At 49.2% G+C, this 14,426-nt stretch overlaps 4 protein-coding genes across 4 annotated transcripts; 1 reads left to right on the forward strand and 3 right to left on the reverse strand.

The window, feature by feature from the left end:
- Positions 1 to 470: 470 nt before the first annotated feature.
- Positions 471 to 3,839, reverse strand: PCYB_011910 (hypothetical protein; the record flags this gene model as incomplete). The annotated part of the gene is made up of 3 exons (XM_004220697.1): positions 471 to 1,736; positions 1,938 to 2,141; positions 2,262 to 3,839. The coding sequence occupies 3 exons, from the start codon at positions 3,837 to 3,839 to the stop codon at positions 471 to 473; spliced, it is 3,048 nt and encodes a 1,015-aa protein (XP_004220745.1).
- Positions 3,840 to 5,808: 1,969 nt separating this feature from the next.
- On the reverse strand, positions 5,809 to 9,579 carry PCYB_011920 (hypothetical protein; the record flags this gene model as incomplete). Its single annotated transcript, XM_004220698.1, has 4 exons — positions 5,809 to 6,233; positions 6,753 to 7,281; positions 8,008 to 8,415; positions 9,154 to 9,579. 4 exons carry the CDS (start codon positions 9,577 to 9,579, stop codon positions 5,809 to 5,811), a joined length of 1,788 nt encoding a protein of 595 aa, XP_004220746.1.
- A 1,109-nt stretch (positions 9,580 to 10,688) lies between these two features.
- Positions 10,689 to 12,387, reverse strand: PCYB_011930 (tyrosyl-tRNA synthetase; the record flags this gene model as incomplete). The annotated part of the gene is made up of 3 exons (XM_004220699.1): positions 10,689 to 10,847; positions 11,189 to 11,899; positions 12,100 to 12,387. Coding segments are annotated over 3 exons (1,158 nt in total), but the record flags the coding sequence as incomplete, so codon positions are not given.
- A 1,373-nt stretch (positions 12,388 to 13,760) lies between these two features.
- On the forward strand, positions 13,761 to 14,238 carry PCYB_011940 (26S proteasome non-ATPase regulatory subunit 4; the record flags this gene model as incomplete). Its single annotated transcript, XM_004220700.1, has 2 exons — positions 13,761 to 13,850; positions 13,987 to 14,238. Coding segments are annotated over 2 exons (342 nt in total), but the record flags the coding sequence as incomplete, so codon positions are not given.
- Between the last annotated feature and the right edge of the window lie 188 nt (positions 14,239 to 14,426).

Genomic DNA, 14,426 nt, shown 5'->3' on the forward strand with positions numbered 1-14,426 from the left:
GGTACGAGGTTACGTGGCGTGCCTCGCCAGCGCCGCCAACACGCGGGGGGAGCTGTCCTCACCTGGCGGAGCCTCCCTGCTAGAGGTACGAGCTGCGCAAAGAATGAAGCGAAGCGTGTCCGCACAGTAGCCACATCGCAAGTTAGAAAAAACCTTCCCCATGTTGAAAAAAAACAAACCAAGGTACTCTGCCAGAAAAACAAAACAACTAAAAATTAACTCATTTGGATGGATCTCCTGATCAACTTTTAACTCCTCCGTTACGATTCTGCTCATGCCTTTTCCCTTCTTCACCTGATTAAAAAAAGAAAGGGAAGTGTGTGTATATGCACATGTGTGGAAGAAGCTAGTGTAATATTTGCCATGAATTGAGGATGCCCATGAATTGAGGATGCCCATGAATTGGGGATGCCCATTTGCAGGGGGTGAGGTGGGGAGAAGTCGGTCTCCCTCGTAACACAACGGAATGCTCATCCTGCATAATGCCGGCTCGCTGCACCATTTCCTCCTTTTTTTAAACGTACGTTCGTAAGCTCGTCTATCGATAGGGCCACCGGTTCGAGAGGTACAAATGGGATCTCAATAGATAACTGTTCGTGCAGAATCGAGTTGCACAAATAGGAGTAGGCCAACTTAACGGAGCCGGATGGAACGTCGAAGTGAACACTAATGAAAAAATTTTTGGTGACGTTTTCGACAGTGGTTAATTCCGTTAGGGTGGTAATTCCAGTTTTTTCTGGGTGATTCCTCTCGAGAGACGGACCACCGTGGTTATCCTTTTTTCTTGTTAAGTCATCTCTGATGGTTGTATCCTGGGCCACCTTGTCATCCTCTAACAGAACCAGTTCTTCTTCCTCACCGTTGAATGCTACCAAGCATTTATTCACTTGGAGAGATGTACGCATGGATAGATTTTTAACCGTTACAGGAGACCCCACCAATTGGACATACAAACGGAGCAGACGGTCGTCCTGATGCATCTGAAAATATACCTTCATGTGGGCACTCTCGCTAATTTGGTGGAAGGTCTGCTTGTCTGTTTGTCTCCTCTTGCTTTGTTCCTCGTTCAGTTCGCGCAGAAAGGATCGGAGTTCTCCGTGCGAGGTGGCTTCTCCATTGGCGGTGGCTTCTCCGTTGGCGCGGAGCTCACGGCTGCTTGCGCGGGGAATGGCTGCCTCGTCCACGGTCAAGGCGGAGGCCGTAATGTTAGAAGCGGTCCTCGCTGAAGGGGTCCTCGCCGAAGCGGTGGACGCGACTGTGTCTGCCCCAGCCAGGGGAAGCTTCATCTCACAGGTACTCGATTTCTGAACCGCGCGAGGAATATGCTCCCTAGACCGACTTCCCACAGAACGACCTTCCACAGAACGACCTTCCACAGAACGACCTTCCACAGACCGACTTCCTACAGAACGACTCCCCCCGGTGTGCAAAAAGAACGAGTCTTCATATTTAAAGGGACGCTCCAAATTGAGTTTCTCCTCAGAGGGATCGAGCTGGAGATAGTCCGTGACGCAGGAGTAGATGTTGATTCCCCGGTTGGTGTCATCTCCAGTAGGGGTGTCGTGCTCCTCTTTAGGAGGGAGTCTCTCCTCATGCTTCTCCTTGAGCATGAAAAAAAACACACGTCTCAAAATAACGCAGCAATCGATGGTCTCCACGTTGTTCTGTCTCCCAAGCAGGTATCCCACATGGGATGAAAATTTGTTCACGTAGTAAAGAACCAACCTTCTGTTTTCCTCGTATTGATAAAAAAATAAAAATATTTTTGCAACGTGCCATAGAATACTGCTCACACTGAAGTGAGTAAAAAAAAGATACAGACAAAAAAAAAAAACTCGCAAAAAGTGTTCATGCTTATATTCCTTTATCTGGTCATGTGCTTCTTCTAAGTGTGCATACAAGAAATAAATTAGATATTCAAAAGTGGCTACCTCTACTTGGTATACGTCTTTGTATGGATTCTCTTCCTTGTCGTGTCTATCATCAGTTCTATGCATTTTTAGTGTCCCTATGATGTACTCTAGTATGTCATATCGGGCGAACGCATCGATCGTTTTTATTTCCTTAAGGAAGGTATTTACTTGGTTTAGCAGCTCCGACTCGTGGCTCTCCTTCTGTTGCGTTCTTCTCCGGGGACCCCCCTGTGGGGCGGCAAATGGGGGGCCACGTCGGGGGGAGCTTTTACCCACAAGGTGATCCACACGGCTACCCAGGCTGCTACCCACACGGCTACCCAGACTGCTACCTACAGGGCTACCTACAAGGCTACCCACACGGCCACCCACATGGCCACCCCCGGCGCGCCCGCCCAGCTCGCGCCGCATAAGCGCCGCTCCGTACGTCACGACGTACATAGCACTGAGAAAGTTGGTGCTGATATGAGTGGTCCCCTCCTGACTGCTATTCACGCGCAGGATCTCCTGAATCACCTTGGGCTCCTTCTTGTGGTTCTTAATGCACAGCATGTAAAATAAAATAAACACATACAGATTACGATTTCGCAATAAGTGCCCCTTTTTCTGTCCATACAACAAAATGGTGTCTAAGTACTCTCCTACGAAGTCTCCTTCTGCCCCGTGATAAAGGTACGCTAAGATGTTATACGCGATTGATTCGAAATTGTTTACATTCATGAGGTAGTACACAATACGAAGGAGACTCTTCCTTATCGTTACGTCTTCGTAGAGACTACTCAGCACGTTGGACGATAATTCCTCCAACATGTTGTGTTGAATAAATTTGTGATGAACATCTGGAGTAGCAAAAATGGATAGATATGCCTTCGTCGTGACGTATACGATATTTTTATCTTCATTGTGGAAATTTTTTGCGAGGTGGATGAAGCAGAGTTGTAGCAGCCTGTCCATGGAGTCTGGCGGCGGCAGGGGGGGGCGGCCATCAGCGAGCTCTCCGTGGATTCCATCACCGTGGGTTCCGTCGCCAGAGATTCCATCACCGCGGATTCCGTCGCCGGAGATTCCATCACCGCAGACCCCCTCGCCGCAAACCCCCTCACCGCTTCGCTGGACGGTTCGATGAACGCTGCCCTCGGGCTGGAGGCTGGCCTCGCCCCAGGGCGCGTACCGGTCGAGGTCCAAATCCACCACGCACCCCTTCTGGTAGTTGAGGAGCAAAAAGCTGAGGCACTCATAGATGACGCTTTTCGCTTTGTTCGTAAAAAACACATGAACAATTAGATGCAGGAACTTTCTGTAGATTCTATTTTCGTATCTAACTAGCTTTTTCAAAAATTTAATAATTTTTATGAACTTCCAGTTGTCGATCAGGCTGAGTCGTTCGTTCAGGATGCTATAAATCAAAGGAATGAATACGAGGAACTTCTTCAGGTATGTGGATACTCCCCCCCCGTTGGCAACTGCTCCCGGTTGGCCTTGATTGCAGGTACTTATTCCTCCGTGTGGGGGGGCCTCAACCGAGTGGCTGCTCCCTGGCTTGGCACAGCTCAGGTTAGCGGCGCTGACACTGCCACAGATGACACTTCCACAGCTGACACTTCCACCGCTGCCATTTCCGCCGCTAACCTTGGCGCTCCTCTCCAGGGCACAGAACACCTCCGCCAGAATATTCACAATAAGGCAGCACAGCGTGGTGTTGTTCCGGTGAGCGTGATCCATTTCGTCCTTGCCCATCTTATCATACGATGCACTCTCATTGTTGTATAAAGAAACGAAGCTCTTTTTAATGGAATCCAAAAAAATTGGCAACGTTTCGAAATTACATATCACTATTTTGTACAGACTAATAATAGCCTTCTTTTTTATGTACACTTGGGAGCTATTCAGGAGGTGCAAGACATAGCTATGGAGGTTACTACTCATGATAGAGGTGCATATATTACTCAGACTGTTCAGAACGAGAGCTGTGTTGTATATACTTGTCTCTTTTGATATACAATTTGAGTATGTAAATTGTTTTTTTTTTCCTGTTCGTTTGGGTTTTCTCCACTAATGGGAAAAAAATGACCTCGGGAAGGAGACCCATTCGATTCACCTCCAGAAATTATCGCGTAACTCTTCTTTGCAGAATTTTGAAGCAAGCCGATATTCTCCCTCATAATGGCACATCCAATGTTAGCTAATGAGTTAATAACGTTACCCTTTACGTTGGAGGATGGTGTGGGGAAGGACTCCTTGTACAACTCCTTTCTAAACAGATTAATGGAAAGAAAAGTTACATCATCTCTGTCAGTAGAGTGGTGAAGGAATAGATGGCCACGTCTCTTCAACACATACTTATCCGATGTTAGCATATCAATCACAGCGAAGCTATGTTCTGGGTCTATTTTCCTTCCGTACATTTGAAGATAAAGCAACTTTAGCAGCGTGATAGACTTTTCCTTCGCTCTCGAGTTGAGCAGGGTGAATAACGGTTCCTTTTTTTCCTTACTCCTTTTGCTTCTCTCCATTTCTTTCAGGCTCCTAACACACATGTCGTAGTTCCTTTCCACATTCTGGATGCTGTCATCCCGCTTGATGTCCTTGATGAGTTCGATGAAGGACCCGTTCATTTTGTTCAAGTTGGGGGGGCAGCGGAAAGTTGGCGTGAAAAGTTGGCGTGAAAAATTGGCGTGTAAAACTCGTGGGTGGGTGTTGATCTACTGCGGGGCGGAGATGTGCTACCTTCGGCTGACCGGAGGTCCAACCCCACCCCCATCCCCCTGCGAAGACGAACTGATCGCTTCCGTGACGGAGAGTCCTCACCACCGTTTACGTTCGACAATACCACAGGTACACCCTTGGGACCAAAAATGTGTCACCTTGCTGGTCCACCCCCCAAAAGGTAGTTTTCTCGCAGTGATGGTGGCCCTTCCCTCTGTTGAAAAAAAATTCTCCTCTGTTGAAAAAAAATTTTCCTCTGTTGAAAAAATTTTTTCATCTGTTCTTCTACGCCTGGAGGTGGCGCCAGCGCGCGCGCTTTTGCCAAGCTACCCTCTGATGAAGTTGGCCGGGCTGAGTTGGCCCTGCAGAGTTGGCCACGTTCGTTCACTTAACCGCGCTACCTTAGCCCCTCTGCTTCAGCCGCGTCGAGCCAGCTGCTCCACAGCACATCCGCTTCGCCCTCCTTTGGGTCACTTTTTTTTCTTCCTTTTTCCCCTGACGCAGAGCTGAGAGGGGATGCAAAGCCCGCAAGGCAGTCAGCGTGCAGAGGGAAATTGGCGAGCAGGCGAAGTGGCAGAGGTAGAGCCAGGACCAAATGCCAAACTGATAGGGAAAACTTCCTAAAAGTAACTTAAACGGGGGCGATGATAAAAACCGATGCCTCTCCTTGAGTGCAATACGAGGTGTCCCTCAGCGCGATAGGAGGTATGCCCCAGCGCGATAGGAGGTATATCCCCAGCAGGGCGCAGCGCCACACTCCTTTTTCCTGACCCCTGCACCGCACATCCTGTTCGTTTCAGCGCCTTGGGCTTTTCGCCCTCGCCCTTTTATTCCAACAAAGCGGAGAAGTGTCTCCCACTGTGATTAAAATTTACAACGTTCGAGGGTCACAACAAAAGGGAGAAAGCAAGAAAAGGGAACGACAAAAAGGGGGGAAGCAACGTGCCACTATTGTGCCACTACTGTACCACTACTGTACCACTACTGTGCCACTTTGTACCACTATCAATGCAAATTTGTGGCCTGCCCACGGAGGTAGATTTTTTTTTTTTTTTTTGGGGGGGGGGCCAGCGGCGGGCCAATTGGGGGCGGACGGGATAGCCTGCAGACGTATAAAAAAAAAAAAGGCACGGTAGCTGCTTTGGGCTAATCACTCGTTCGCCATTTCCACGGGGACTTCCCTGCCGCGTCACGCCGCCTCATAGCGCTGCCCAACCAGGTGAAAGTGGATGCGGCCCAGCGTCCTGCGCAGCAGCGAGTCGTAGTCGGCGAACCCGCCGTGCCCCCCGTGCTCGGAGAAGGAAATGTACAGGGGCTTCGTCTGCCCCTCCCCCGTGCCGTCCCCACGGTGGAAATTGAGGAAGTTTACCCTACCTCCCACATAATCAGAGCCAAAAGAGCAGTAACAGAACCTCACATGCACCCTCTTATAATGACTGTATTTTACAAAATATTTCACAGAGTTAACATTAGGACATATTATGTCGTACTTGTTTAGGTAGAGCAGGACCGTACTTGTGAAGGGATTGTCTTTATGAGTAGTTATGCTAAGTTTGAATAGGATCCTCTGATCGGATTCGCTTGGGGTGGAGAAGACTTCGCTGTAGGTTGGCTCTATGTTGTTGTATGGGCACAGTGCGTGCAGAAGGAGCAGGTTGTTTTGACTCTCTCGTGTGGTCCTGATTTGGGGTTCACTTTGGCATGAGCCACGCTGGGGGAGGGGAATGAATCTTCGGCTCTTCCCCCCGCTGGGTTGATTACGTTTGCCTTCGGGAGGGGTACCTTCAACACCCTTCTGAGGGGTACCTCCGACACTCTGCTGAGGGGTACCAACAACACCCTTATGAGGACTCCCTCCAACACTCTGCTGAGGGGTACCAACAACACTCTTCTGAGGGGTACCAACAACACTCTGCTGAGCACTCCCTCTTCTCCCCCGTTTTGGTGATCTCCTAATGAGGGTGACTCGTCCAGCCCTGAGAAGAAAGGCCTCAGGGTCGATACGACCAAATTCGAGTCTCTCCGAGTGAACGTGTGGATTTTTCTCATCGGTCAGGTTATTAAAAAGGTCCATAATAGGGTTAATCAGAAAAATATTCTGAAGATATTTCTTCTGCCCATTTAGCAAGAAACCCCCGAGGAGACCACTGTTGGAATGTAAATAAATAGACATACTTTCTGTGTCACTAATGTTCAAATGTTTTAAACAATTAATAGAATCTGTGAAATCTCGAATGGTTGTAAGTTTATCAAGTGTGGTACTTCTGTACAGTTTTTTTTTTTTCCCTTCTTGCAATCCACCTGAACCGGTCAGGTGAAAATAAACTAGAATGAAATTATTTAGAAGATAAAAGTGGGACTCATCCGAGTAGCTGCAAATGTTCAGTTGACGATAAAAGGGGTAGACGTTGATGATAGTTTTGCTTGTCTTAATGAATAGAGGGAGATGGTTGTCTACTTGTATCCCCATGTCTAGATTCCATTTTTGTGATGAAAAAAAATGTACACAGAGATCTCCCAAGGAAGTAACGGTCACTGTGAATGAGGTATGCTCCTCTTCTACATGTTGGGAAAAACTTTTGTAACATTCCTTTTCGATGTCATACAGGTTGCTATTATTGCTGTGTCTGTAGATCAGCGTGATTGGCAACTCTCTTCCCTCCTGTGTGCGAATGAATAGGTCCCTAATTTTGTAATTTTTATTTTTTGCAAATATTTCCTCAAGATCGAGGTCGTAGAGGATGTTGTTCCTCGCTCGGAAGAAGGACCCATTTCGCTTCTCCTTCGTTGGGTTATTCTCCCTCGTCGGGTTTGTCCCCCTCGTCGGGTTTGTCCCCCTCGTCGGGTTTGTCCCCCTCGTCGGGTTATTCTCCCATGTCGGATTTGTCTCCCTTGTCGGGTTATTCTCCCATGTCGGATTTGTCTCCCTCGTCGGATTTGTCCCCCTTGTTGGATTTCCCCCCTTTGCCCCTTCCTTGGGTTCTCCCCTTTGGACGTTCCTCGGAAGGGCGACCACCCCCCTTCTCAGGTCGATCATCACCCGGGTGCTGCTCACAAACGGGTTGCAAATATACACACTTATGAGGTGGCTTTGGTAAAGGTTGTTCATTCCGCATTGTATGCTTCCCTTGATGATGGGCACGGAGAGGATCTTCATTTTGGCTACCAAACGGTTCTCCTTTGCGTTTTCCCTCCAGCGGGCAGTCCCTCCTGGGGGGCGCACACACAGCTTGGGGGAGGAAGCAGAAGTGGAGGTAGAAGTAGACGTGGAGGTAGAAGTAGACGTGGAATCAGAAGTAGACGTGGAATCAGAAGTAGACGTGGAAAGGGAACCCCCTTCACCACAGCTGGGGGTAGACACGGGGAAGCACTCCCCCCCCCGCTTCACAAATAAATATAAGAGGCATAAAAGCGGCTTCAAAAAATAGCGATAAGTGTAGAGGACAAGACCGTACTTGGTCATGTCGAAATCGTGAAGTGTGCAGTTTTGTAGCGTTATCATTCTCCGTAAGCGACCATCTATGGGTACTTCCTCCCTCGTTATGTGCACCGAGTGGGTGGGGAAGAAAATTTTTTCCTTTCCGCGCTTCTTAACTCGTCCGAGTTGTCCAGCATAGAGATGCAGCGCATCACAATCGAGGGTATACACTTCTGTTCGATTGTCCCCCTTCCCTATGAGAACCACATGGTGGCAAAAGTGCTCAAGGAAGTACTTCCCTCGTAGAAGTGCCCTCCCTACCAGTCTGATTAACCTTAACTCATAATGGAGAATCCCTTTCCTTGACTTGTCCTTGCACTGAATCAGAAAGAGGTTATTCCTATGGTGGTTTCCGCTCAGGAGGAAAATCTTCTTCATATCTTTACTTAGGTATATATTTAAAAAGTTTTGCTCGTTTGCTTCAAATAAGAGGAGCTGCTTTCGAGGGGGGGTGGAACTACACGAGTTGAGGAACAACCGGCTGCACCGGTGCTTCTCATCAAGTTCGGTTGTGAGGAAATCGGGTGAGTAGAAGTGGGCTGGTGAGTAGAAGTGGGCTGGTGAGTAGAAGTGGGCTGGTGAGTGGAAGTGGGCTGGTGAGCAGAAATGGGCAGGTGAGTAGAAATGGGCAGGTGAGAAATCCCTGGAGCGTCTCGTCTGCAGAAATGCGATGTTCTGCACGCCCTCGCGCTGGTAGAGGAGGCGGTGATATGGGAGGCGGCAACGGGGGGGATTCGAGTGGTCAGCGAAGTGAGGGGCACCCTTGCGGGGAAGCCCCTGCACTCTTTGCACTCTCTGCACTATCTGCTCTCTTTGAACTCCTCGCGAGCGGCCCCCTTCCGGAGGTCTCCCCCTAAATGGACCTCGTCTGCCACTTCCTCGCGGAGAAGAGGAAGCCGCACAGGCGAGGTGATCCAAGTTGGAGTCCCTAACGAGCCAACTCCCCCGAAAGACATAGCCCCAGTTGACATAGCAATCACTACGCTCCACAACAAACGCAAAGAAGCGATTCCCTTTAGTACAAAAGGATTTAATTAAACAGTTTGATGGAAACACGGCCACAATTTCGGAGGTCTCCCTCGAGACGTAACCTTCCCTCTTCAAATCATCCAGCGATTTGTTAACATTATGAAAACAGTCATTCGTCCCAAATCTCCTTTTTATTTTTTTCCTACATACTAGTAGATTCTTGTCAGTGTTATGTTCGAAGTATACATACCTGTTAATGAATAGCAGCTCCTCGTTTGTGTTTCCCTCGGAGGGGAGGAAGTCCTCCCGCAACGATGCATGAACGTCATGTTTTATTTTGTAACTCTTCTTAGCCACTTCCTCATCATACCTACGCACACAATTTTGCACAAAATTTGTGACCCTCCATTTGCTTTTAACCTTTCCCGTGGGCAGCTCCAACAGTCCCTTTATCTTCTCAATGTGGCTAAACGGATCTGTCACTTTGCCAAAGATGTAGTTGCGGATTTTCATTTGAACGAGTGGGGACATAAAATATACGTTCCTTTGGTTATCAATTACGATGTGTTTTTTTTTTCCCCCCCTCCATGCACACTCAGCATTGGGGAGGGATGTTCGAGGAGTTATATGTATGTGCCTGGCCAACCGTCTTCTATGATGTCACCATGTGAGAAAGAGATAATTAAATCTAAATCCCTTGGAGATACATCGCAATGTGAAGGATCTCCAAAAAGGGAAAGGCCTCACATACTTTGTAAAAAGATTTGCCCAAATTTGTGTACCTCCTTGTTGTACATATTTTTACCTGAACAGGTCAGGTGATTTTTTTTATATTACCCACAGTGATGGCGTGGTTTTGTTTTTTTTTTTTTTTTTTTACACTATTATTTACCCATCGGTGATGCGCAGAAAGTTTTACAGCTAAACCTTTTACAAACGAAATGGCGTAGGGGGAGTGACTCAAGTCAGGGATGTCATCGTTGAAGGGGTTGAAAAGGGGAAGGGCATGTGATGACAACATAGCGTGGAGAGGGCCCAAATGGGGGGAAAGTGCGGAAAATGGTTATGCAACAAAAAGGGGGTGATGCGGTAGGAGAGCACTGATAGAGGAAAACCCCCCCATGTGGTGACAACGAGGGGGAGAAATATACACTTGGGCCATTGGCCTGAACGGCAAGAAGAAGTCCCCGCGGGGATTGCCAAAAGTGCGGTCCTTCGGTGAGGAACTTCACATCGGTGTGGTGCACACGGAAGGGGGGTGTAGGGGAGGAACGCCATAAGGACGAAGACGACTCGCACGCAGGACAACCTCCGCGATGTGTGCCAACAGTGGATGCATGGGCTCTCTCGTAGGTGGAGAGAAGAGCCTCCGGATAGGCCCCCTCTCCCGCCGACAAAATTTTAGTTACCACTGCTACTAGCACTACTGCTACTGCCACTGCTGCCACTACCACTGCTGACACTACCACTACTGCCACTACTGCAACTACCACTGCTGACACTACCACTGCTGACACTACCACTGCTGACACTACCACTGCTGACACTGCCACTGCTGACACTGCCACTGCTACACCCCTTCACTTGGTCACCTTGTACTTTTTGATTTCATTAAGCAGACTTTTCGCCTCGGCATCGTTTTGGAAATGATCTCTCACTGGCTGAAGCATTTTGTTCAGGTAGATGGCCACGTTGTCCTTGAGGTCGAGGGGGTGGAGTGCGCCGCTGAGGTAGTCCGCCTCCAGTTCAGCGATCGTGGCGTAGGTCTTGTTGCCTGCGGAATGGGGGGAAGCGGTGCACGAGGGGGGTGAATGTTGAGAGATGATGTAGAAGTGGGGGGAAGAGGTGCACAAGGGGGGGAAGCGGTGCACAAGGGAGGGTAGCGGTGCACAAGGGAGGGTAGCGGTGCACAAGGGAGGGTAGCGGTGCACAAGGGAGGGTAGCAGTGCACAAGGGAGGGAAGGGAAGCAAGGGAGGAGTAACCATGGCCCCCCACTTAGCCACGACCGACGTGTTTGCTATGGCAGCCCCCCACTTAGCCACGACCGACGTGTTTACTATGGCAGCCCCCCACTTGGCCGCGACCGACGTGTTCGCTATGACAGTCGCCCAGCGCGGACTCACCTCCATTCTTCTCCTTGCGCTGCAGAACGAACTCGTTATAGTGAGGAAACACGATGCTCCGGGCGTATGCGAAAATGGGGTTGTTCTCAATCACGGAGGGTGGGCAGTACCCCTTTTTGATCTTCCTATTCACATCTGCCTCAGAGTCATCCATAAAAATGGCAGAATTCTCATCCGATTTTGACATTTTCTCCTGTCCCTCCAAAAGACCTGGAAGCATTCCATGAGATAAAATTATTGGCTTTTTTTTTATCTTCTTTATATCGCAGTACTCCCTAGCTAACACATTCACCTTCCGTTGATCTATTCCAAGTTGACATATATCAACGTTTAAAAAAAAAATATCTGCACATTGCATGCAAGGGTATAGAATCTGTGAGCAATAATTTTCTTCTCCTTCTGATCTACCCATTATTTTTAAGCATCTCTTTATTCTGTTAATGTTAAAGCTTTTCGATATGTCTATAACTAGAGACCAATATTCGTTTGGTTTTTTGTTGATCTCATCACTGGCCCATAGGAACTGGACGTTCTCCATATTCATGCCACAGCTCTTCCACACCTCGATGAAGTACTTGCCCACTTTTTTTATTTTTTTTATATCTCCCGACATTTTATTGTTCAGCTGTGCGAACCAGTCTGCGATCCAAAAGATAAACGTGCAGCCGTTGCTGGTCAGCTTGTTCACAATTTGGCATTTGAGAAGTCCTACAGGGGGGGTGAAGCAGGATGGGCAGGGTGGGCAGAGTGAGCATGATGAGGAGGAGATTGGCAGGGGAGCGTCGGAGGGGAGCGTCGGAGGGGAGCGTCGGAGGGGCGACGCAGTACCATATGGCTCCCCCGCGGTAGGTAGTTCCACCTTTTCCACTCTGCTGCGCCGTTTCCACTCTACTGCGCCTTTTCACCCCTACCTTGCGCGATGTGCATCCGGCCGGACGGCTCGAACCCATCGTAGCAGATCAGCCGCCTCTTGAGGAGCAGCCTGGCCTTCAGCTCCTCGGGTTGGATACACTCAGACGCGACGGAGAGGATTTCCGTCAGTCTGCCACTCACGTCTTCCTGTGGGGTGGTCTCCTGTGGGGTGGTCTCCTGTGGGGTGGTCTTCCGTGGAGCGGTCTCCTGTGCTGCGCCCTCCTGTGGAGCGGCCTCGCCCGTCGTTCCCTCCACTACCTCACGCTTGACACTCTCGGATTCCATTTTCTGGCCACCAGCGAAACCGCGCGTATGAGTTATGCTCCGCTTGAACAGGTTCCCCTTCTTCAAAAGCTTTAGCATGCGGCCGCGTTGGCGTCAGCGGTGTTGGCGGTGTTATCGTGTTAGCGGTGCTATCGTGTTGGCGATGGCGATGATGAGGGCGGTGGGGACGACTCCTGTTTGTCTCTTTTACTCCTTTTTCTCCCACTTTTTCTCCCACTTTTTCTCCCACTTTTTCTCCTATTTTTTCTCCTATTTTTTTCTCCCTTTTTTTTCGTTTTTTTTTTTCTTTCCCCTTGGGAGTGGCCACTCGGGCGAGTTCGTTCACAGTCACCACTACGTCGTCGCGAAGTGCTCGTGGCGGCACAAGGTAAGTGTGAGCAAAGAGGCGCGTAAAAAGGGTCAAGTTGGAGAGCATACAATTGTTACCTTCGAGGAACGCTCAAGCAGGTACAAACGCAGCTTTATTCGAAGCCGACTGGAGATGAAGCGAAGCCGACTGAACTGACTGGGGCTGAGTCGATGCCGACTGGAGGCGAGCCTCCCTTGCTCCCCGCGCGAGTGCGTTTCGTGCGACCCTCTCCTGCACTTCTACATGAGCAATGCTATACACATACACGAGGAGAAGCGGACGGCAGGATGAGTTGTGCACGCCCTGTCATCCCGCACTCCTCACAGTGATCGCTACGCACAGAAGACTGCAGCTAGTCGTGGAAAAGTGTAACTAGAGCAACGTTCGCCTTCTCCCCACTTGGGGGAATCGGGAGCACGCACCGAGTGGCGCGCCGAATGGGTAATAAAACGACACGGGCCAACAAGGCGAGCGGAACTGTGCTGTGATGCAATATGCTGTACTGTGCTGCACTGCGCTGCAATGTGCTGTACTTGTACGCGCACCCCACCCAGTGCGCAAGGAAAAAAAAAAAAAAAAAAAATCACCTTGGTTAACTTGAGGTGAACGAAAAACAATTCCTTCGCTGCTAACCACGCAAGAGAGAAAAAAAAAAAAAAAATAATAATAATACAAATGAAAAAAAAAAAAAAAAATGAACGCGCTGAGGTATGCTATCATAAGTACGTCAATCGATTAAACGCATCCTACGCGGGTGTTTAACTCACGCGTGAAAGCTGTGCCGAGTGTACGCATCCCCCCGCCCTGGCAAACACCTGCGTTTGGGCAGACCTGTTCGCGTGAGGCGCATTTGCGGCACCCTGGAGGTACGGCTGACCACTCCAACCCCGTTGTGCCCTAACGAGGAGACCCTCCCTTAAAGCAGCACACATCCTCCACGCTGCTTGCGAGCTCCCCCCGCAGGCGGAAGGGCGAACCCTTTTTGATCGAACGCCTGTCTGCCACCAGCTGAAGCGACCCGAAAATGAGTTCCATCGAGGCGACCATTATTTGCATCGACAACAGTGACTACAACAGGAATGAGGACATCGTGCCGAACAGGTTTCTCTCGCAGGTGAGTGAGAGGAAGAAGTTCGGGGGAGGCCGGGCGAGTCATTCAGTGCATGTCACCACTCCAGGAAGCGTTACACCACGCCGCTTCACTCCAGGATGCGTTACACCACACCGCTTCATCCCGCTTCACCCCCCAGATCGACTGCATCAACGTGCTGTGCTGCAACAAAACGAGCATGCACTACAAAAACAACATCGGAATCGTTATGATGGCAGGAGATAAAACGAAAGTAAAGGTATCCCTAACGAATGACATAGGACAGTTACTCTCCTGTATCCACGACATAAAGCTAGACGGAACATGTGACATCGTGAGAAGTCTGCTTATCGCACAGCTAGCCCTGAAGCACAGAGTGGATAAGAATCTGGGCCAAAAAATTATGCTTTTCGTAGGAAGTCCATTCAAAGTAAGCGAAAAACAGCTAATAAGTACAGGAAAACAACTAAAAAAAAATAACATCTGCCTGGATATTATTAGCTATGGAGACATACACAGAAATAGAGATATACTTATGACACTATACGACAGTGTCAATAGTAATGATAACTGTAAATATATTGAGTGTCCAGAAACGGA

Source organism: Plasmodium cynomolgi, chromosome 1 (assembly GCF_000321355.1).
Source record: "Plasmodium cynomolgi strain B DNA, chromosome 1, whole genome shotgun sequence".
Taxonomy (NCBI): domain Eukaryota; phylum Apicomplexa; class Aconoidasida; order Haemosporida; family Plasmodiidae; genus Plasmodium; species Plasmodium cynomolgi.